Below are 23,647 nucleotides of genomic sequence, written 5' to 3' on the forward strand. Positions count from 1 at the left end.
TTGTTATAATAAACAGTTAGTTACTATTTTACCAATAAACCTGGTGCCCGTAACTCGTTATCGCAGTCAAGGGTTAACAAACTCAAGGAAACACATGAATTATTGGGTAATTCACTCCGGGATCTGTGGGGGAACTGACTGTGCACCCACCCAGGGTGTCATAACACTGGGGACATGTCCACTTTCCAGGGTGCTAAACACGGTAATATTCCCTCCCCTGCTGAGTTTATCCCACTGCACATTTCACACACGTCCTCCTGAATACAATGTGAAATGGAAACACAACATGCTGCAAATACTCAGCAGCTCAGTCAGCTTCTGTGGAGAGAATCAGAGTTAATGTTTGGAGTTGTGATAACTCCTCTGTCCTGACGAAGGGTCATCACAAACAGAAAGGTTAATTCTGTTTCTCTCCACACAGGCTGCCTGACCAGCTGAGTAATTCCTGCTTCATTTTATTGTGATTTCCCCAGTCCAGCGACTGACTCTGTGATTGTTCTTTCAGTCCTGGTGGATCGACCATTCCTGAGGCTGTTGTTCCAGTCAATCACTGCTCCACACACGCCCCGGGCTGGTTAAACGGTAATTTCAGACTCTATTATCTCAGATTTCCATTGACTGTCCAACATATTCACACTGGATACACTTTTCACTCTTTCTATCCCTCGTTTCAGGTAGTCATCCCACTCCGGGTGATGGGGAGGTGAAGAGGCAAGTTTGTTTTCACTGGAATGGAAAGAGTTGTCGCTGGTCTCAGGACATAAAGATCAAACGCTGCAGGAATTACTTTGTTTATTACTTGAAGAAGTCTCCTGTCTGTCACCTCGCTTACTGCACAGGTACATTGGGGTTTTAAAATGGAGTAAACGGGTAATTCTGGGATGTCCCAGGTCAGCAGCAGCAATGACAAAGTTACATCAGAGCCTCGCTGCTGGAAGGGACTGAAACCCAAAGTGTAATTTCCAGCGACGGGAACTGAATCAGACACTCTGATAGCTCCTTTGTAACCCTTTCCCAATTCACTCACCTTGCTCCAGTCGGAGGGGAAACGTTCAAATCAATTCGGAAGGATGTGAGAACTGGACACTTGGATAATGATGATCTGATTGGACACAGTCAACATGGGTTAATGTGGGGAAAGATGTTGGACGAACATGTTGGGGTTTTTGAGGATGTTACTGACAGAATTGATAAAGGGGAATGTAGAGTTCCTGTATTTTCAGAAAGCTTTTGATCAACTCACCAACAGGAGGTTGGTCACAAAGTAAAGCAATGGGATAGGAGACAAGATACTGACACAGGCTCGGGACTGGTTAACAGGCCAAAAACAGAGAGCGGGAATAAAGGGCCCATTCTGACAGTGACAGCCTCTGACGAGTGGGGCCCACAAGGATCAGTACTCAGGGCCCCAGCTGTTCACAATATAGATCAATGTCACCTTTCCAAGATTGTGGAAGGCACAACGTGAGTGGGAATGTGAGTTGTGAGGAAGATGCAAAGCTGTTTCAAGGGGATTTGGGCAGATTTGGTGAGTTGGCAAGAACATGGGAGATGGAATATATCGTAGAAAATGTGAGGCGACCATTTTGTGGGAGGAACAGGTGTGTGGGTTATTTCCCAAATGGTGAGAGGTTAGAAAGTGTAGCTGGACAAAGGGACCTGGGAGTCCTCGTCAATAAGGCACTGAGAGCTAGCATGCATTTACAGTGAGCAATTAGGAAGCTAAAGGAATGTTAGACATTATGACCAGAGAATTTGAGTGCAGGAGTCGCAAAGTCTTGCTCCAAATTTCTGGAACTCTGGTTTGACCACACCTGGAGCAGTGTGTGTAGTTTTGGTTCCCTTACCTGAGGAAGGATTTTATTCCCAGAGCTGGAGTTTACGGAAAGTTCATCAGACTTGTTCCCGGGATGTCGGGACTGTCCCTTATGAAGAGAGATTGAGGAAACTGGACATGAATTTGTGACAGTTTTGAAGAATGAGACCATAGAGAGGAGCTGGTCAAAGAAACATAGAAATTAAGAATACGATGAGCCATTCAGCCCTTCAAACCTGCTTCACCATTCATGACCATCATTCACCTGGTGTAAGACTTCGTACCATTATCATCATGGCTGATCATCCAACTCAATCGTCTAATTGAGGTTTGCGAGTGTCACACGGGGGGGTTTAAACTAGTCTGGCAGGGGGGTGGGCACGGGAGCAATAGGTCAGCATTGACGGAGAACTAGGGAATAGGGACAGTAGGGCTCTGAGGCAGAGCAGACAGGGAGAAGTTGCTGAACACAGCGGGTCTGGTGGCCTGAAGTGCATATGTTTTAATGCAAGAAGTATTACGGGTAAGGCAGATGAACTTAGAGCTTGGATTAGTACTGGGAACTATGATGTTGTTTCCATTACAGAGACCTGTTTGAGGGAAGGACAGGATTGGCAGCTAAACGTTCCAGGATTTAGATGTTTCAGGAGGGATAGAGGGGGATATAAAAGGGGTGGCGGAGTTGCGCTACTGGTTCGGGAGAATATCACAGCTGTACTACGGGAGGACACCTCAGAGGGCAGAGAGGCTATATGGGTAGAGATCAGGAATAAGAAGGGTGCAGTTACAATGTTGGGGGTTTACTACAGGCCTCCCAACAGCCAGCGGGAGATAGAGGAGCAGATAGGTAGACAGATTTTGGAAAAGAGTAAAAACAACAGGGTTGTTGTGATGGGAGACTTCAACTTCCCTAATATTGACTGGGACTCACTTAGTGCCAGGGGCTTAGACGGGGCAGAGTTTGTAAGGAGCATCCAGGAGGGCTTCTTAAAACAATATGAAGACAGTCCAACTAGGGAAGGGGCTGTGCTGGACCTGGTATTGGGGAATGAGCCCGGCCAGGTGGTAGAAGTTTCAGTCGGGGAGCATTTCGGGAACAGTGACAACAATTTAGTAAGTTTTAAAGTGCTGGTGGACAAGGATAAGAGTGGTCCTAGGTTGAATGTGCTAAATTGAAGGAAGGCTAATTATAACAATATTAGGCGGGAATTGAAGAACCTAGATTGGGGGCGGATGTTTGAGGGCAAATCAACATCTGACATGTGGGAGGCTTTCAAGTGTCAGTTGAAAGGAATTCAGGACCGGCATGTTACTGTGAGGAAGAAGGATAAATAACGCAATTTTCGGGAACCTTGGATAACGAGAGATATTGTAGGCCTCGTCAAAAAGAAAAAGGAGGCATTTGTCAGGGCTAAAAGGCTGGGAACAGACAAAGCCTGTGTGGAATATAAGGAAAGTAGGAAGGAACTTCAGCAAGGAGTCAGGAGGGCTAGAAGGGGTCACGAAAAGTAATTGGCAAATAGGGTTAAGGAAACTCCCAATGCTTTTTACACTTTTGTAAGAGCCACGAAGAATCCAGCACGAGTTTTAAGGATACAAAGAAATAACATTTATTTACTATAACATATATACATAACAGTAGCAGTAACTTCCCTTGCTACATACTCCTTCCTGCTGGTTCCAAACTGGCCAGCTTTATTTATACTAGGAGTTTACTAGTGGTTTCTCCGCCCCCCTCATTGGGGAAGCTCATACTCCCACAGGATTGTGGGATAGTCATTAGTCCCCAGCCAATGGTAAGTAGGCAGGTTATAACATCCCTCCCCCCCAAAGTCCAAGGAATCCACCGAAGACCCTGGCAAAGGAGGGCGTCGGACTCGTTTGGCCGCAGGCCGGACACCATTTGCACGCGGCGCTGGATCAGGCGGTGTGTAACGAGATGGAGACCGGCGCTTCCGTGATGAACAGCGCAACGGTTGTACATCCACGGCCCGTGGACCCGAGGATTCCCCCTCTGATGCATCCTGTGTCTCCATCTCGGAGTCAGAGTCTGCTGCCTCCGTCATGTCAGTGTCTCTATCTCCATTTGGTCCCGTAACGATCTGCACAGGCTTCGAGTGAGGCACCAGTGGAAGATTGTGAGGACTACCTTCCCTTGTCTCTGGTCTCTGCGGCTGTAGAAATGAGCTCCGGGGGCGGGGAATCTTTTGAGGGGATAGTCTTCTGGACCGAACGTGGTCTACATGTTTGCGCTGGAGACGACCCTGGGCTTGCACCTGGTAAGATATAGGGCCCGTTTGGCGAAAGATTACACCAGGAACCCATTGGGCACCACCAGCAAAATTCCGAACGAACACTGGGTCACCGGGCGCAAACTGCCGAATCGGCTGATGCCGAGAAAATCCCTGTCCCTGCCATTCTTGTGTGCGGCGTACCTTTGCGCCAGTGTCCGGGAAAACCATACTAAGGTGGGTGCGAAGTCTCTGGCCCATTAGGAGTTCTGCGGGAGCTACCCCAGTCACTGCATGGGGGGTGGTCCTATTCGTAAACAAAAAGCGAGCCAGCCTTGTGTCCATTGATCCGGAAGACTGCTTCTTTAGGCCTCGTTTGAATGTTTGCACTGCACGCTCTGCCAACCCATTTGAAGCCGGGTGGCAAGGGGCAGTGCGGATATGGCGGATGCCGTTCATCTTCGTGAACCTCGCAAACTCCTCACTCGTGAATGGAGTGCCGTTATCCGTGACCAGCACCTCGGGGAGGCCATGCGTACTAAACGACAAACGCATCTTTTCAATTGTTGCGCAGGACGTTGTCCCCTGCATCTTATGCACCTCTAGCCATTTAGACTGGGCGTCAATTAGTAGAAGGAACATGGATCCTTGAAAAGGGCCTGCGAAATCTGCATGCAAGCGTGCCCAAGGCCGCCCTGGCCATTCCCAGTGATGTAGGGGCGCGGCCGGCGGAAGCTTCTGATGCTCCTGGCAAATGGAGCAGTTTTGGGCCACCTTCTCAATGTCGGTGTCGAGGCCTGACCACCAGACATAACTCCGGGCCAACATTTTCATTTTGGTCACGCCTGGATGCCCATTGTGCAAGTCTGTTAGTATCAGCTCCTGGCATTTTTCCGGGACAATCACACGCGTCCCCCACAAGAGGATGCCGTCTTCCACGCTGAATTCTGACAGCTTGGAGGGAAAATGCCCGTAACTCGCCTGGGAGCTGTCTATGCTGCCCACCATACAGGACTATGTGCCGAACCTTTGACAAGACTGGCTCCGTCTGGGTCCACTCACGTATCTGTGATGCCGTGACAGGCAAGGTGTCCATAAAATTTAGGGTTGCAACCACCTCACCGGTCGTGGGGGTCGACATGGGGCCGGTCGGTAAAGGCAATCGGCTCAGTGCGTCGGCATTTGCTATCTGCGTACCTGGTTTGTGCTCCGGAGAATACTCGTATGCAGCGAGCAACAAAGCCCAGCGCTGGATCCGTGCAGAAGCAATGGGCGGTATTGGCTTATCCTCTCTGAAAAGTCCCAGCAGGGGCTTATGATCAGTCACGATAGTGAAACGGCGGCCATACACGTACTGGTGGAAGCGTTTCACCGCAAAAACCACTGCCAGGCCCTCCTTCTCGATCTGCGCGTACTTTTTCTCCACTGCAGTCAATGTGCGGGAGGCGAAAGCTGTCGGCCGCTCGGCCCCGTTCTCCATCTTGTGGGACAGGACGGCCCCAATACCATACAGGGATGCATCACATGTGACGAGCAAAGGCTTTCCAGGATCATAGTGGGTTAGTAACCCAGACGACGACAATTGTTGCTTTACCCGCCGGAAAGCGGTTTCTTGCGGCTGACCCCAAACCCAGGTGTGATTTTTCTTTAGCAGAAGGTGTAATGGGGCCAGCGTAGTTGCCAGATTGGGGAGGAACTTCCCGTAATAGTTTACGAGACCGAGAAAAGAACGAAGATGCGAAGTGTCAGTCGGGGCGGGGGCCTGTTGAATCGCACGCACCTTCTCTGCGACGGGGTGCAGACCTTCGCGGTCCACCCGATAACCTAGGTAGACTACTTCCTTTGCCTGAAATATGCACTTTGTGCGACATAAACGGACTCCAGCCTCCGAAAGGCGTCTAAGGACAGCCGCCAGACTTTCCAAATGTTCCTGCTCCGACGTCCCTGTGATCAAAACATCATCTAATTAGACAGCCACACGTGGTAAACCTCTCAAAATGCCCTCCATAACACGTTGAAAAATTGCGCAGGCAGAGGATACTCCAAAGGGCAACCGTGTATATTCATACAGGCCCCGGTGTGTATTAATCGTTACATATGGTCGGGAGGCAGGGTCCAGCTCCAACTGCAGGTAGGCGTGACTCATATCTAATTTTGTGAACGAGAGTCCACCTGCAAGTTTCGCGTAGAGATCCTCTATGCGAGGCATTGGATATCGGTCGAGTCGGGAAGCCGTATTCACTGTAAGTTTATAGTCGCCACACAAGCGAACTGTGGCATCTGGCTTCATTACAGGTACAATTGGTGCTGCCCAGTCAGCGAAACGGACGGGCCTGATAATACCCAAACTCTCCAAACGAGTGAGCTCCCCTTCTACCTTCTCGAGCAAGGCGTAAGGCACTGGGCGCACCTGGAAATAGCGCGGCGTGGCTCCTGGTTCAACTTGGATACGGGCTACGGCCCCTTTTATTTTCCCCAAACCAGGCTGGAATACATCTGGGTATCGTCCTAGCACCTCAGTCAACCCTTCAGAAACTGTTTGGAGGATGTGCTGCCATTGCAACTGCAAATGGCGCAACCAGTCCCGACCCAACAGGCTGGGCCCATGGCCGCGCACCACGATAAGTGGGAAACGCCCCTCCTGTCGCCCATAGACAACAGGGGTCATTGTAGTTCCTGCAATGTCCAGTGGTTCCCCGTGTAGGTGGCCAACCTGGCCTGTGAGTCGGTTAATGTAAGGGTCTGTATACCCTGCTTGATGAGGTCGAATGTCCTCTGGGCGATCACGGAGACCGCTGCGCCAGTATCCAACTCCATCTCAAGCGGGTGGCCATTGACCCGTACTGTCACCTTAATGGGGGCCACGGGGAGCTGCCACACAATGCAACTGCAGGCAGTCGTCCTCCGTCTCCACGTCCTCAGGAGTAGTCGCCGCAGGTTCATCCACATGGAAGGTACGGCCTCTGGGCTGGTCCCAGTTACGGCCCCTGGGCTGGTCCCAGTTTCGGTCGGAACGACGGCGCCTGTGGCGCCCCCAGGACCGCTGTCCGCGACGGGGTCGGCGCCTACAAGTCTGACACGGACATGGCTCCTCATCCATTGGCTCTGGAGAAGGCTCCCTTCGGGGAGGAATGTCCAACGGCCACTGGCGTCGGACCGGACGTTGCCTCACCCAAGGTACGGGGTGCGGGGGGACGTTTTCGGACGGAAGGGGTTGCGCCCCAAGGCATGCACTTCCATTCCCTGTAGCTCCTGCACTCCTCGTTCTGCGCTCTCTCGGGACAATACTATTTGAATGGCCTGTTGAAAAGTCAATGTTGGCTCCGCTAACAACTTTCTCTGGATGGCTGTATTGTTAATACCGCAAACCAAACGGTCGCGTAACATTTCTGACAAGGTCTCACCATAGTCACAGTACTCCGCAATCCTGCGTATCCTGGATAGAAAATCGGCAAGGGATTCTCCAGGGGTCCTCTCAGCGGTATTAAACCGGTAATGCTGGACTATCGTGGACGGGGTTGGGTTAAAATGTTGCCCCACTATATTCACAAGTTCATCAAACATTTTGGTGTCCGGCGCAGCTGGGTACGTAAGGCTCCTAATCACCCCAAACGTATGCGGGCCGCAGGCGGTGAGCAATATGACCACCTGGCGCTCGTTTTCAGTGATATTGTTTGCCCGGAAATAATAACGCATCCATTGTGTGTACTGGTTCCAGCTTTCCAGCGCAGCATCAAACACATCCAAACGTCCGTACAGAGGCATGGTATAATAGAAAACAACTTCCAACCTGTATCCAACAAAAATCCAGGGAGGTGGCTTCAGCAGTGTAGACAGCTATTCACTTTAACCCTCGTCGCCAGTTTTGTGAGGGCCACGAAGAATCCAGCACGAGTTTTAAGGATACAAAGAAATAACATTTATTCACTATAACATATATACATAACAGTAGCAGTAACTTCCCTTGCTGCACACTCCTTCCTGCTGGTTCCTGAACTGGCCAGCTTTATTTATACTAGGAGTTTACTCGTGGTTTCTCCGCCCCCCTCATTGGGGAAGCTCATACACCCACAGGATTGTGGGATTGTCATTAGTCCCCAGCCAATGGTAAGTAGGCAGGTTATAACATACACGTACATAAAAAGCAAGAGGGTAGCCAGGGAAAGGGTTGGCCCACTGAAGGATAGGCAAGGGGATCTATGTGTGGAGCCAGAAGAAATGGGCGAGGTACTAAATGAATACTTTGCATCAGTCTTCACCAAAGAGAAGGAATTGGTGGATGTTGAGTCTGGAGAAGGGTGTGTAGATAGCCTGGGTCACATTGAGATCCAAAAAGACGAGGTGTTAAGGTAGATAAGGTAGATAAGTCCCCAGGGCCTGATGGGATCTACCCCAGAATACTGAAGGAGGCTAGAGAGGAAATTGCTGAGGCCTTGACAGAAATCTTTGGATCCTCGCTGTCTTCAGGGGATGTCCCGGAGGACTGGAGAATAGCCAATGTTGTTCTTCTGTTTAAGAAGGGTAGAAAGGATAATCCAGGGAACTACAGGTGAGCCTTACGAGGATAATCCAGGGAACTACAGGCCAGTGAGCCTTACGTCAGTGGTCGGGAAATTACTGGAGAGAATTCTTCGAGACAGGATCTACTCCCATTTGCAAGCAAATGGACGTATTAGTGAGAGGCAGCACGGTTTTGTGAAGGGGAGGTCATGTCTCACTAACTTGATCGAGTTTTTCGAGGAGGTCACTAAGATGATTGATGCAGGTAGGGCAGTGGATGTTGTCTATATGGACTTCAGTAAGGCCCTTGACAAGGTCCCTCATGGTAGACTAGTACAAAAGGTGACATCACACGGGATCAGGGGTGAACTGGCAAGGTGGATACAGAACTGGCTAGGCCATAGAAGGCAGAGAGTAGCAATGGAAGGATGCTTTTCTAATTGGAGGGCTGTGACCAGTGGTGTTCCACAGGGATCAGTGCTGGGACCTTTGCTGTTCGTAGTATATATAAATGATTTGGAGGAAAATGTAACTGGTCTGATTAGTAAGTTTGCAGACGACACAAAGGTTGGTGGAATTGCGGATAGCGATGAGGACTGTCAGAGGATACAGCAGGATTTAGATTGTTTGGAGACTTGGGCGGAGGGATGGCAGATGGAGTTTAATCCGGACAAATGTGAGGTAATGCATTTTGGAAGGTCTAATGCAGGTAGGGAATATACAGTGAATGGTAGAACCCTCAAGAGTATTGAAAGTCAGAGAGATCTAGGTGTACAGGTCCACAGATCACTGAAAGGGGCAACACAGGTGGAGAAGGTAGTCAAGAAGGCATACGGCATGCTTGCCTTCATTGGCCGGGGCATTGAGTATAAGAATTGGCAAGTCATGTTGCAGCTGTATAGAACCTTAGTTAGGCCACACTTGGAGTATAGTGTTCAATTCTGGTCGCCACACGACCAGAAGGATGTGGACAAAGAACAACAAAGAACAAAGAAATGTACAGCACAGGAACAGGCCCTTCGGCCCTTCGGCCCTCCAAGCCCGTGCCGACCATGCTGCCCAACTAAACTACAATCTTCTACACTTCCTGGGTCCGTATCCCTCTATTCCAATCCTATTCATGGAGGCTTTAGAGAGGGTGCAGAAGAGATTTACCAGAATATAGCCTGGTATGGAGGGCATTAGCTATGAGGAGCGGTTGAATAAACTCGGTTTGTTCTCACTGGAACGACGGAGGTTGAGGGGAGACCTGATAGAGGTCTACAAAATTATGAGGGGCATAGACAGAGTGGACAATCAGAGGCTTTTCCCCGGGGTAGAGGGGTCAATTACTAGGGGGCATAGGTTTAAGGTGAGAGGGGCAAGGTTTAGAGTAGATGTACGAGGCAAGTTTTTTACACAGAGGATAGTGGGTGTCTGGAACTCGCTGCCGGAGGGGATGGTGGAGGCAGGGACGATAGTGACATTTAAGGGGCATCTTGACAAATACATGAATAGGATGGGAATAGAGGGATACGGACCCAGGAAGTGTAGAAGATTGTAGTTTAGTCGGGCAGCATGGTCGGCACAGGCTTGGAGGGCCGAAGGGCCTGTTCCCGTGCTGTACATAATAATTTTTTTTTTAAAACCTCTCTCCCCCTCGGCCCTAATTGGCTTCTCCTTATTTGGGGTTTTTGCCCCGTGGTTCAGAATTCGCCGACCAGGGGAACGAGCTCCGCCGCATCGACCCTGTCTCTCCATTTCAGTCTGGTTTAGATTGCAGTGAGAGCTCAGTCAAATTCCCACCTGGATGAAAAGGTTTTCCCTCAAATCCCCTCTAAATCTCCGGCCCCTTACCTTAAATCGCTGCCCCCTGGTTACCCCTCAACTAAGGGGAAAAGTACCTCCCTATCCACCCTGTCCCTGTCCCTCATAATTCTGTCCAAATCGCTCAGCTCCCTCCTCAGCCCTCTCTGCTCCAGAGAAAACATTCCCAGCCGCTCCAGTCTCTCTCGATAGCTGAAACATTGCAGCCTGGGCAACATCCTGGTCAGTCTCCCCTGCACCCTCTCTAATGCACTCACTGCTATAGTGTGGTGACCAGAACTGTACACAATCCTCTAGCTGTGACCTAACCAGCGCTTTATACAGTCCCAGCATAACCTCCCCGCTCTTGTATTCAGTGCCTGGGTTAATAACGGCAGGTATCCCATAGACCTTGTAAACCACCTTGTATATCTGTCATTGCAGACTCAGATCCCTCTGACCCTCCTTACCATTCATTGTATACCCCCTTGCCTTGTTAGCCCATTCAATAGGCATCACCTCTCACTTTTCAGGATTAAATTCCATTTGCCGCTGTGCTGCCTATGTAACCAAACTGAATCCTGGTATGGCAGGACAGACAAAGAACAATACAGCACAGGAACAGGCCCTTCGGCCCTCCAAGCCTGTACTGGTCATGATACCAACCTTGGCCAAAACCCTCAGCACTTCCTTGTGCCAGATCCCTCTATACCCATCCTATCCATGTATTTATTGAGCTGTCTTATGTCGAGCTGACATATGAGGAGGATTGAGTCGGTTAGGATTGTCTTCGCTGGAGTGCAGAAGAATGAGGGGGGACCTCATAGAAACCGATAAAATTCAACCAGGACTGGGCAGGGTAGATGTTCCCGATCATGGGTGTGTCCAGAACCAGGGGTCACAGTCTGAGGATATGGTGTTGACCATTTAGGACAGAGATGAGGAGAAATTTCTTCACCCAGAGAGTGGTCGGCCTGTGGAATTCATTACCACAGGAAGCTGTTGAGGCCAAAACATTAATGTTTCAAGAAGTAGTTCGATATTGCACTTCTGGCGAAGGGGATTGAAGGATATGGGGGGAAAGCGGGATTAGAACAAATAACAAAAAACAAAGAACAAAGAAAAGTACAGCATTCCCTACAGGTATTCCCTACCTGCATTAGACCTTCCAAAATGCATTACCTCACATTTGTCCGGATTAAACTCCATCTGCCATCCCTCCGCCCAAGTCTCCAAACAATCTAAATCCTGCTGTATCCTCCGACAGTCCTCATCGCTATCCGCAATTCCACCGACCTTTGTGTCGTCTGCAAACTTACTAATCAGACCAGTTACATTTTCCTCCAAATCATTTATATACACTACAAACAGCAAAGGTCCCAGCACTGATCCCTGTGGAACACCACTAGTCACAGCGCTCCAATTAGAAAAGCATCCCTCCATTGCTACTCTCTGCCTTCTATGAACTAGCCAGTTCTGTATCCACCTTGCCAGCTCACCCCTGAACCCGTGTGATAAAACCCCAGGGTTGTGACTGTTTGGAATTCTCTATCCCAGAGGCCTGTGGAAGCTGAGTCACTGAGGATATTTCAGAAACATGGAGATAGGGACTCGGATGAAGGGGCTGAATGTCTGCTCACTAACTTTGCTGACGACACAATGATAGGAAGGACAGTAAATTGTGAAGAGAACGTAAGGAGGGTGTAAAGGGACATCGAGAGGGTAAATGTGGGGAAAATGGAGTATAACTTGGGAAAGTGGGAAAGTGTCCAGTTTGGCAGGAAGAATAAAAGGGAAGCTGATTTTGGAGACGGTGCGAGATTGCAGAGCTCTGAGGTACAGAGGGATCTGGGGGTCCCAGTGCATGGATCACAAAAGGCTGATAAACAGGCACAGCAAGTAATTGGGAAAGATATTGGAATTACATTATTTATTGTGAGGGGGATGGATTCCAAAAGTAGGAGGTTGTGCTTCAGTTACACAGGGCCCCAGTCAGACCACATCTGGAGTATTGTCAACAGTATCGGTCTCCTTATTTAAGGAAAGATGTAAATGTGTTAGAAGCAGTGAGAAGGTTTACCAGACTAATCCCAGGAATGGGCGGCTTGTCTGATGAGGAATGGTTGGAGAGGTTGGGTTTGTATCCACAGGAGTTTAGAAGAGTACGAGGCAACTTGATCGAAACCTTTAAGATGCTGAGGGGTATTGACAGGGTGGATGCGGAGAGGATGTTTCCTCTTGTGGGAGAATCCAGAACTCGGGTCAGTGTTTAACAATAAGGGGTCGCCTGTTTAAGACGGAGATGAGGAGAATGTTTTCTCTCTGGGGGAGGGGGAGTCTTGGGAACTCTCCCCCTCAAAGGGCAGTGGAAGCAGAATCTTTGAATATTTTTAAGGCCGAGCGAGAGAGATTCTTGGTGAACGCGGGGGTGAAAGGTTATCGGGGGGTCAGCAGGAATGTGGGGCTGAGGTTACAATCAGATCAGCCAATGATCTTATTGAATGGTGGGGCAGGCTCGAGGGGCCGAGTGGCCTCCTCCTGATCCTAATCCCGATGTTTCTTTGTCATGGGGCTGGGGGCTGGGTCATGGGGCTGGGGGCTGGGTCATGGGGCTGGGGGCTGGGTCATGGGTCATGGGTCATGGGGCTGGGGGCTTGGTCATGGGTCATGGAGCTGGGGGCTGGGTCATGGTGCTGGGGGTGGGTGGGGTCAGGTATCGGGGGACTGGCAGGTCAGTTTTGTGGGTAGGGGTGGTTTCCAGCCGTGTTGGGGCGAGGTTTGGCAGTGGGTGCAGTCAGGTAGTGCATGGGGATGAGCGAGGGGGGGGTGAGAGGAGAATGGGGGTGATGGGGTGTCGGGTCAGTTGTTGGGGGGGAGAGAATCTCGTGGGAGTGGGGGTCGGGTTTGGGGAATACCATGGGGGGTTTCTTACTGAGGGGTGGAGGAGTCTGTTGTGGGGAAGGGAGGATGAGGACTGTGCCGTATGGGGCCCAGTCTGGGTAGGAGTCACATTGGAATGATTACGGAGGCTGTTTTACCTCCTCCCTCTCATTTGCTGAATTCTAGTTCGGGTTTGAAGTGGAGTTAGGTGTCTGTGGGGAAGAATATAAAATACTCAGCATGTCTGGCAGTGTCTGTGGACAGGAACAGAGCTAACCTTGTCGGCTTCTGGCCCTCATAGAACATAGAACATTACAGCGCAGTACAGGCCCTTTGGCCCTCGATGTTGCGCCGACCTGTGAAACCACTCTAAAGCCCATCTACACTATTCCCTTATCGTCCATATGTCTATCCAATGACCATTTAAATGCCCTTAATGTTGGCGAGTCCACTACTGTTGCAGGCAGGGCATTCCACGCCCTTACTACTCTCTGAGTAAAGAACCTACCTCTGACATCTGTCCTATATCTATCTCCCCTCAATTTAAAGCTATGTCCCCTCATGCTAGACATCACCATCCGAGGAAAAAGGCTCTCACTGTCCACCCTATCTAATCCTCTGATCATCTTGTATGTCACAATTAAGTCACCTCTTAACCTTCTCTCTAATGAAAACAGCCTCAAGTCCCTCAGCCTTCCCTCATAAGATTTTCCCTCCATACCAGGCAACATCCTGGTAAATCTCCTCTGCACCCTTTCCAATGCTTCCACATCCTTCCTATAATGGGGCGACCAGAATTGCACACAATACTCCAAATGTGGCCGCACCAGAGTTTTGTACAGCTGCAACATGACCTCATGGCTCCGAAACTCAATCCCTCTACCAATAAAAGCTAACACACCATATGCCTTCTTAACAACCCTCTCAACCTGGGTGGCAACTTTCAGGGATCTATGTACATGGACACCGAGATCTCTCTGCTCATCCACACTACCAAGAATCTTACAATTAGCCCAGTAATCTGTATTCCTGTTATTCCTTCCAAAATGAATCACCTCACACTTTTCTGCATTAAACTCCATTTGCCACCTCTCAGCCCAGTGCTGCAGCTTATCTATGTCCCTCTGTAACTTGTAACATCCTTCCGCACTGTCCACAACTCCACCGACTTTAGTGTCATCTGCAAATTTACTCACCCATCCTTCTACGCCCTCCTCCAGGTCATTTATAAAAATGACAAACAGCAGTGTCCCCAAAACAGATCCTTGTGGTACACCACTAGTAACTGGACTCCAGTCTGAACATTTCCCATCAACCACCACCCTTTGTCTTCTTCCAGCTAGCCAATTTCTGATCCAAACTGCTAAATCACCCTCAATCCCCAGCCTCCGTATTTTCTGCAGTAGCCTACCGTGGGGGACCTTATCAAACGCTTTACTGAAATCCATGTACACCACATCAACTGCTTTACCCTCGTCCACCTGTTTGGTCACCTTCTCAAAGAACTCAATAAGGTTTGTGAGGCACGACCTACCCTTCACAAAGCCGTGTTGACTATCTCTAATCAAATTATTCCTTTCCAGATGATTATACATCCTATCTCTTATAAACCTTTCCAAGACTTTGCCCACAACAGAAGTAAGGCTCACTGGTCTATAGTCACCGGGGTTGTCTCTACTCCCCTTCTTGAACAAGGGGACATTTGTTTTCCTCCAATCTTCTGGCACTATTCCTGTAGACAATGATGACATAAAGATCAAAGCCAAAGGCTCCTCCCTAGCTTCCCAGAGAATCCTAGGATAAATCCCATCCGACCCAGGGGACTTATCTATTTTCACACTTTCCAGAATTGCTAACACCTCCTCCTTATGAACCTCAAGCCCTTCTAGTCTAGTAGCCTGAATCTCAGTATTCTCCTCGACAACATTGTCTTTTTCCTGTGTGAATACTAATGAAAAATATTCATTTAGCACCTCTCCTATCTCCTCGGACTCCACGCATAACTTCCCACTATTGTCCTTGACATGCCCTACTCTTACCCTAGTCTTTCTTTTATTCCTGATATATCTATAGTAAACTTTAGGGTTATCCTTGATCCTACCTGCCAAAGACTTCTGTTATGGGCGAGGCGTTTTCAGAACCCCAAAATGTATCATGGAGTTCAACCAACCTCTCCCTTTAATGTATTTGCTGCTTTTCCGAGCACACGGCTTGTTCCCTAGGAGTGGGATTAGAATTATGGACACGTGGGTTTTTAAACACAAAACACTGTTTATTCCAAGAACTCAACTTAACTTCTTAAATAAACATTGGATCTCTTAACACCCCTTACTTCAAAGATAACTCCGAAAATATTGCAACAGTAAATAATTCCTTAAAATGTTCCTTCAAACTTCCAAGAGACTTAACACCTTTAAACAGAATCACATCAGGTTAAAGGCTTTACAATTATGAGTTTAAATCACCCAAATGATCCAGAGATAGTTTTTTATGGCAGAGATCCAGCTCACTGCAAAACACAGACACTCCCCAAGCTCTTTTTCTCCAAACTGAAGCTCTCTGAAACACACAGACACACACAAGCTGCTTTTTAATACTGCAGCTCTCTGGAAACACCCAGACACACACAAGCTCTTTTCCAAACTGCAAAACTAAACTGCAAAATGGCTGACCTGACCTCAGCTCCACCCACTCTCTGACGTCACTGTTTTCTTAAAGGTACATTGCATAAACATCCATGTCTTAAAGGTACTCTCACATGACACTTCTCATGTCCCCTCCTGGCTCTCCTTAGCTCTCTCTTTAGGTCCTTCCTAGTTAACTTGTAACTCTCGAGCGCCCTAACTGAACCTTCACGTCTCATCTTTACATAAGCCTCCTTCTTCCTCTTGACAAGTGATTCAACTTCTTTAGTAAACCACGGTTCCCTCGCTCGACCACTTCTTCCCTGCCCGACAGGTCCTTGAACAAGCTCCACATTTCCATTGTGCCCATCCCCTGCAGTTTCCTTCCCCATCCGATGCATCCTAAGTCTTGCCTCATCGCATCATAATTGCCTTTCCCCCAGATATAACTCTTGCCCTGCGGTATATACCTATCCCTTTCCTTCGCTAAAGTAAACGTAATCAAATTGTGGTCACTGTCACCAAAGTGCTCACCTACCTCCAAATCTAACAGCTGTTCTGGTTCATTACCCAGTACCAAATCCAATATGGCCTCGCCTCTTGTACTGTGTCAGGAAACCCTCCTGCACACATTAGACAAAAAAGGACCCATCTAAAGTACTCGAACTATAGCATTTCCAGTCAATATTTGGAAAGTTGAAGTCCCCCATAACAACTACCCTGTTACTTTCGCTCCTATCCAGAATCATCTTTGCAATCCTCTCCTCTACATCTCTGGAACTTTTCGGAGGCCTATAGAAAACCCCTAACAGGGTGATCTCTCCTTTCCTGTTTCTAACCTCAGCCCATACTACCTCAGTAGACGAGTCCTCATCAAACATCCTTTCAGCCACCGTAATACTGTCCTTGACTACAATGCCACCCCTCCCCCTCTTATACCACCTTCTCTGAGCTTACTGAAATATCTAAACCCCGGCACCTGCAACAACCATTCCTGTCCCTGCTCTATCCATGTCTGTGAAATGGCCACAACATCGAAGTCCCAGGTACCAACCCATGCCGCAAGTTCACCCACCTTATTCCGGATGCTCCTGGCATTGAAGAAGACACACTTTAAACCACCTTCCTGCCTGCCGGTACACTCCTGCAACTTTGAAACCTTACTCATGACCTCACTACTCTCAACCTCCTGTATACTGGAGCTACAATTCAGGTTCCCAAGCCCCTGCTGGATGACAAACAGTTCCTCAATCTGCAAGGCTCTCTGTTCCTCGCTCCACAGATGCTCCCAGATGTACTGGGTCTTTCCAGAAGCTTCTGCAATGACTTCAGATTCCCGGCACTTTCTTTATTTTGCTTTGATGTTGGGATTTTGTCCTCACTCATTCTCCCACCTTTGTGTCTCTTATTTCCAGGTGAAGCTGTCATACCAACTCTGCCAACCACACCAAAGCCCACTCTGCCACAAATTGCATCTTCAATGATTGTCCCAAATCTGACATCACCAGCGCCAGGTAACAGCATCCGGAGGGGTTTTAAACTCAAACTTCACCCGGAAAACTCCCGGAGCATTCATCAAATCTCCAACTGAGAGAGTGGCTTTTATTACTCTGCAGGGAGTGAGTGAGGGAATGGGATGGAGTGAGTGAGTGAGGGGAGTGGGATGGAGTGAGTGAGGGGAGTGGGATGGAGTGAGTGAGGGGAGTGGGATGGAGTTAGTGAGGGGAGTGGGATGGAGTGAGGGAGGGGAGTGGGATTGTGTGAGTGAGAGGAGTGGGTTGGAGTGAGTGAGGGGGGTGGCATGGAGTGAGTGAGGGGAGTGGGATGGAGTGAGTGAGGGGAGTGGGATGGAGTGAGTGAGGGGAGTGGGATGGAGTGAGTGAGGGGAGTGGGATGGAGTGAGTGAGGGGAGTGGGATGGAGTGAGTGAGTGAGGGGAGTGGGATGGAGTGAGTGAGTGAGGAGAGTGGGATGGAGTGAGTGAGTGACGGCAGTGGGATGGAGTGAGTGAGTGAGGGGAGTGGGATGGAGTGAGTGATTGAGGGGAGTGGGATGGAGTGAATGAGGGAATGGGATGGAGTGAGTGAGTGAGGGGAGTGCGATGGAGTGAGTGAGGGGAGTGGGATGGAGTGAGAGGAGTGTGACTGGGATGGAGTGAGTGAGTGAGGGAATGGGATGGAGTGAGTGAGTGAGGGGAGTGGGATGGAGTGAGTGAGTGAGGGGAGTGGGATGGAGTGAGTGAAGGAGTGGGACTGGGATGGAGTGAGTGAGTGAGGGAATGGGATGGAGTGAGTGAGTGAGGGGAGTGGGATGGAGTGAGTGAAGGAGTGGGACTGGGATGGAGTGAGTGAGTGAGGGAATGGGATGGAATGAGTGAGTGAGGGGAGTGGGATGGAGTGAGTGAAGGAGTGGGACTGGGATAGAGTGTGTGAGGGGAGTGGGGTGGAGTGAGTGAGTGAGGAGAGTGGGATGGAGTGAGTGAGTGAGGGGAGTGGGATGGAGTGAGTGAGGGGAGTGGGATAGTGAGTGAGTGAGGGGAGTGGCATGGAGTGAGTGAGTGAGGGGAGTGCGATAGAGTGAGTGAGGGGAGTGGGATGGAGTGAGTGAGTGAGGAGAGTGGGATGGAGTGAGTGAGTGAGGAGAGTGGGATGGAGTGAATGAGGGAATGGGATGGAGTGGGTGAATGAGGGGAGTTGGATGGAGTGAATGACGGAATGGGATGGAGTGAGTGAGTGCGGGGAGTGGGATGGAGTGAGTGAGGGAATGGGATGGAGTGAGTGAGTGAGGGGAGTGGGATGGAGTGAGTGTGGGAGGGGAGTGGGATGGAGTGGGTGAGTGAGGGGAGTGGGATGGAGTGGGTGAGTGAGGGGAGTGGGTTGGAGTGAACGAGGGAATGGTATGGAGTGAGTGAGTGAAGGGAGTGGGGTGAAGTGAGTGAGTGAGGGGAGTGGGATGGAGTGAGTGAGTGAGGGGAGTGGGATGGAGTGAGTGAGTGAAGGGAGGGGTGGAGTGAGTGAGGGGAGTGGGATGGAGTGAGTGAGTGAGGAGAGTGGGATGGAGTGAGTGAGGGGAGTGGGATGGAGTGAGTGAGGGGAGTGGGATGGAGTGAGTGAGGGAGGGGAGTGGGATGGAGTGAGTGAGTGAGGAGAGTGGGATGGAGTGAGTGAGTGAGGGGAGTGGGATGGAGTGATTGAGAGGAGTGGGATGGAGTGATTGAGAGGAGTGGGATGGAGTGAGGGAGGGTCGTGGGTTGGAGTGAGTGAGAGGAGTGGGATGGAGTGAGTGAGTGAGGGAAGTGGGATTGAGTGAGTGAGGGGAGTGGGATGGAGTGAGTGAGGGAAGTGGGATTGAGTGAGTGAGGGAAGTGGGATGGAGTGAGTGAGTGAGGAGAGTGGGATGGAGTGAGTGAGTGAGGGGAGTGGGATGGAGTGATTGAGAGGAGTGGGATGGAGTGAGGGAGGGTCGTGGGTTGGAGTGAGTGAGAGGAGTGGGATGGAGTGAGTGAGTGAGGGAAGTGGGATTGAGTGAGTGAGGGGAGTGGGATGGAGTGAGTGAGGGAAGTGGGATTGAGTGAGTGAGGGAAGTGGGATGGAGTGAGTGAGGGGAGTGGGATGGAGTGAGTGACTGAAGGGAGTGGGATGGAGTGAATGAGGGGAGTGGGATGGAGTGAGTGAGTGAGGGGAGTGGGATGGAGTGAGTGAGGGAGGGGAGTGGGATGGAGTGAATGAGGGAAAGGGATGGAGTGAGTGAGTGAAGGGAGTGGGATGGAGTGAGGGAGGGGAGTGGATGGAGTGAGTGAGTGAGGGGAGTGGGATGGAGTGAATGAGGGAATGGGATGGATTGAATGAGTGAGGGAAGTGGGATGGAGTGAGTGAGGGAGGGGAGTGGGATGGAGTGAGTGAGGGGAGTGGGATGGAGTGAGTGAGGGAGGGGAGTGGGATGGAGTGAGTGAGTGAGGGGTGTGGGATGGAGTGAGTGAGGGGAGTGGGATGGAGTGAGTGAGGGGAGTGGGATGGAGTGAGGGAGGGGAGTGGGATGGAGTGAGTGAGTGAGGGGAGTGGGATGGAGTGAATGAGGGAATGGGATGGAGTGAGTGAGTGAACGGAGTGGGGTGGAGTGAGTGAGTGAGGGGAGTGGGATGGAGTGAGTGAGGGAGGGGAGTGGGATGGAGTGAGTGAGTGAGGGGAGTGGGATGGAGTATCTCTCGCACATTCTCTCTATCTTGCTGTATTTCTCTCTCTCACACATTCTCTCTATCTTGCTGTATCTCTCTCTCTCACACACATTCTCTCTATCTTACTGTATCTCTCGCTCTCACACATTCTCTCTATCTTGCTGTATCTCACTCTCTCACACATTCTCTCTATCTTGCTGCATCACTCTCTCTCACACATTCTCTCTATCTTGCTGTATCTCTCTCACACAATCTCTCTATCTTGCTGTCTCTCTCTCTCTCACATTCTCTCTATCTTGCTGTATCTCTCTCTCACACATTCTCTCTATCTTGCTGCATCTCTCTCTCTCCTGTGACAGGGAGGAGGGCGAGAGCAACAGCAATTGAAGGAGGAACAAAGAGTGACAGGCGAGGTACAGATTTTGGATTGACGAGGATTATCGGGAAGACAGGAAAGTGGTGTTAGATCCACAATGACCAGCCCTGATTAGGCAGAGCCGTCCTGATGGACTCGATGATCTCGCTCATATTCCTGATGTTTTTATTAGTTTGGACAGGAGTTGGGAGGATGTGACACAGAGAGTAGAAAGTAGAAACTATATCGAGATAGAGAGAGTGTGAACCAGATATGGAGTGAAATGAAAAAATGAAATGAAAATCGCTTATTGTGACAAGTAGGCTTCAAATGAAGTTACTGTGAAAAGCCCCTAGTCGCCACATCCCGGCGCCTGCTCCGGGAGGCTGGTACGGGAGAGGAAAGAGGCAATGGTAACATTGAGGGGGAAACATGAAATAGAGGGAAGAATGGCCAGGCCCCAGTGCCTCCTGGGAGCTGGGCTCAGTGAGTTTAACCTTCTAAAGCTGTGATTGTTGTCTTTAGGAATGGGTGGCAAACAGTTTCAACTGGTGATCACATTGCTGGGAGACTTTGATCCTGACTCGATGCGGAAATTCATTCTGGAGGTGAGAAACTGTTTCGAGATTAAATATTGACACCAACACCTGCCTCTCACTGTCTGGATTCAGAGATCAGGAGCCGTCACCTCACATACAGCAGCTCCACCCCCCCTCTGGCCACCCTCCTATCACCCAGACAACCCTCCTGTCCCACGGAACAGGTTCAATGGGCTGAATGGCCTCCTCCTGTTCCTGTCTTGGTGTCTGAGCCTCGACAGTGTCGCTGGATCAGGGGCTTTGTCACAGTCCAGTCCCATTGGGCCGATCTCCTCACACAAGGGGCAGACTCACATTGCACTGCTGTCCCCGAGATCACCTCTCTCTGTATCTTTCCCAATCTCTCTCTCTCTGTCTCTGTATCTTTCCCTCGCTCTCTCTCTCGGTCTCTGTACCTTTCCCTCGCTCTCTCCCTCTGTCTCTGTATCTTTCCCTCTCTCTCTCTCTCTCTCTCTGTCTCTGTATCTTTCACTCGTTCCCTCTCTCTCTCTGCATCTTTCCCCCTCCCTCTCTCTCTGGTCTCTTTAGCTTTCCCTCGTTCTCTCTCTCTGTCTCTGTATCTTTCCCTCCCTCTCTCTCTGTCTCTGCATCTTTCCCTCTCCCCCTGTCTCTGCATCTTTCCCTTGCTCTCTCTCTGTCACTGTCTCTTTCCCTCGCTCTGCCTCTGTATCTTTCTCTCGCTCTCTCTGTCCCTGTATCTTTCCCTCGCTCTCTCTCTCTCTCTCTCTGTATCTTTCCCCACTCTCTCTCGCTCTCTCTCTCTGTCCCTGTATCTTTCCCTCGCTCTCTCTCTCTCTCCCTCTGTCCATCTCTGTTGCTGCCTCAACCTGTCTGTCCTCTGTCTCCCTCTCAATCTCTCGCTCTTTCTCACACTCTCGCTCCCTCTAACCTTCAATGTTTCTCTCTCTCTCTCTCTCACGCTTTGTCTCCATCTGCCCCTTTTACTTTCTGTTCTGTATCAGAGTAACACCATTGGCTGGTGTAATAGAACCTCAGAAATCCATCGAATCCCAACGTTGCAGAAGGAGGCCATTCAGCCCATCGAGTCTGCGCCGACCCTCTGAAAGAGCACCCTGCCGAGGCCCCCGTCCCCGTTACCCCCATAACACCCCCTAACCGGCAAACCTTTGGACAGTGGGAGGAAACCGGAGCACCCAGAGGAAACCCACGCAGACACGGGGAGAAAGTATAAACTCCACTCAGTCACCCGAGGTCGGAATTGGACCCGGGACCCTGGCGCTGTGAGGCAGCCGTGTTAACCACTCAGCCACCGAGCCGCCCACGTGTTATTGTCACGTGTTCCGCAATGACATAATCGGAGCGTTTCACGGGCTTTTGTGGAGTTCATCATTGTGCCCTGTTTGAGCTGCATTTTGTAAATAAACCCCGTCCTCAATGTGATACCAACTCGACGTGTGTCGCCGCTGAACCCTTCTCTTTGGAGCTACAAGAAAGAATCGTATCTCTCTCTCGTGTCTGTCCCACTTGCTCTCTTTATTTCTGTCCCAGTCTCTCTTTTTTTTCTGCCGTGTCTGTCCAACTCTCTCCCTCTTTCTTCCTATCCCACTCTCTCCCTCTTTCTTCCTATCCCAGTCTCTCTCTCTCTCTGCCTCATCCTGTCTCCCCCTTTCTCTGTTTCTCTCACACCCTCTTCCACTCTGTCTCTCTCTTTTCTCCCTCTTATCATTTCATTAAAAATAGAATGATAGAATCCCTGCGGTGCAGAAGGACGTCACTCGGCCCATCACATCTGCACTGACCCTTCAAAAGACCACTCTGCCTAGGCCCAATCCCCGCCCTATTCCTGCAACCCTAACCTGAGGGCCATCGATCACGGCCAATCCACCGAACCCGCACATCTTTGGACTGTGGGAGGAAACCGGAGCACCCGGAGGAAACCCACGCACACACGGGGAGGATGTGCAGACTCCGCACAGACAGTGACCCAGCGGGGAATCGAACCTGGGACCCTGGAGCTGTGAAGCAACAGTGCTAACCACAGTGCTACCGTGCTGCCCAAAATATTGGCAGCAATTTCCCGCGTTCCTCACACCCTGAGCCGTTCCAGCCAGTGATTGGCAGTGAAGGTGACTTTTTGTCCCCAAACTCTACCCCCCCCCCTCACTGCAATATTAACCATTTCTCCCCCCCTCACTGCAATATTAACCATTTCTCCCCCCCTCACTGCAATATTAACCATTTCTCCCCCCCCTCACTGCAATATTAACCATGTCTCCCCCCTCACTGCAATATTAACCATTTCTCCCCCCCTCACTGCAATATTAACCATGTCTCCCCCCCCTCACTGCAATATTAACCATGTCTCCCCCCCTCACTGCAATATTAACCATTTCTCCCCCCCCTCACTGCAATATTAACCATTTCTCCCCCCCTCACTGCAATATTAACCATTTCTCCCCCCCTCACTGCAATATTAACCATTTCTCACCCCCCCTCACTGCAATATTAACCATGTCTCCCCCCCCTCACTGCAATATTAACCATGTCTCCCCCCCCCCTCACTGCAATATTAACCATGTCTTCCCCCCCCCCTCACTGCAATATTAACCATGTCTCCCCCCCCTCACTGCAATATTAACCATGTCTCCCCCCCCCCTCACTGCAATATTAACCATGTCTCCCCCCCCTCACTGCAATATTAACCATGTCTCCCCCCCCCTCAC

At 50.2% G+C, this 23,647-nt stretch overlaps 1 protein-coding gene across 1 annotated transcript in view; it reads left to right on the forward strand.

The window, feature by feature from the left end:
• Window positions 1–23,647, forward strand: part of LOC140403373 (uncharacterized) — a 201,595-nt gene that overhangs the window by 175,898 nt on the left and 2,050 nt on the right. Inside the window, exons 34-37 of the mRNA XM_072491293.1 lie at window positions 506–582; window positions 675–839; window positions 17,252–17,350; window positions 20,890–20,972. Coding sequence (XP_072347394.1) covers window positions 506–582; window positions 675–839; window positions 17,252–17,350; window positions 20,890–20,972 — 424 coding nt within the window. The remainder of the gene's footprint in view (window positions 1–505; window positions 583–674; window positions 840–17,251; window positions 17,351–20,889; window positions 20,973–23,647) is intronic.

Source organism: Scyliorhinus torazame, chromosome 27 (genome assembly GCF_047496885.1).
Source record: "Scyliorhinus torazame isolate Kashiwa2021f chromosome 27, sScyTor2.1, whole genome shotgun sequence".
Taxonomy (NCBI): Eukaryota; Metazoa; Chordata; class Chondrichthyes; order Carcharhiniformes; family Scyliorhinidae; genus Scyliorhinus; species Scyliorhinus torazame.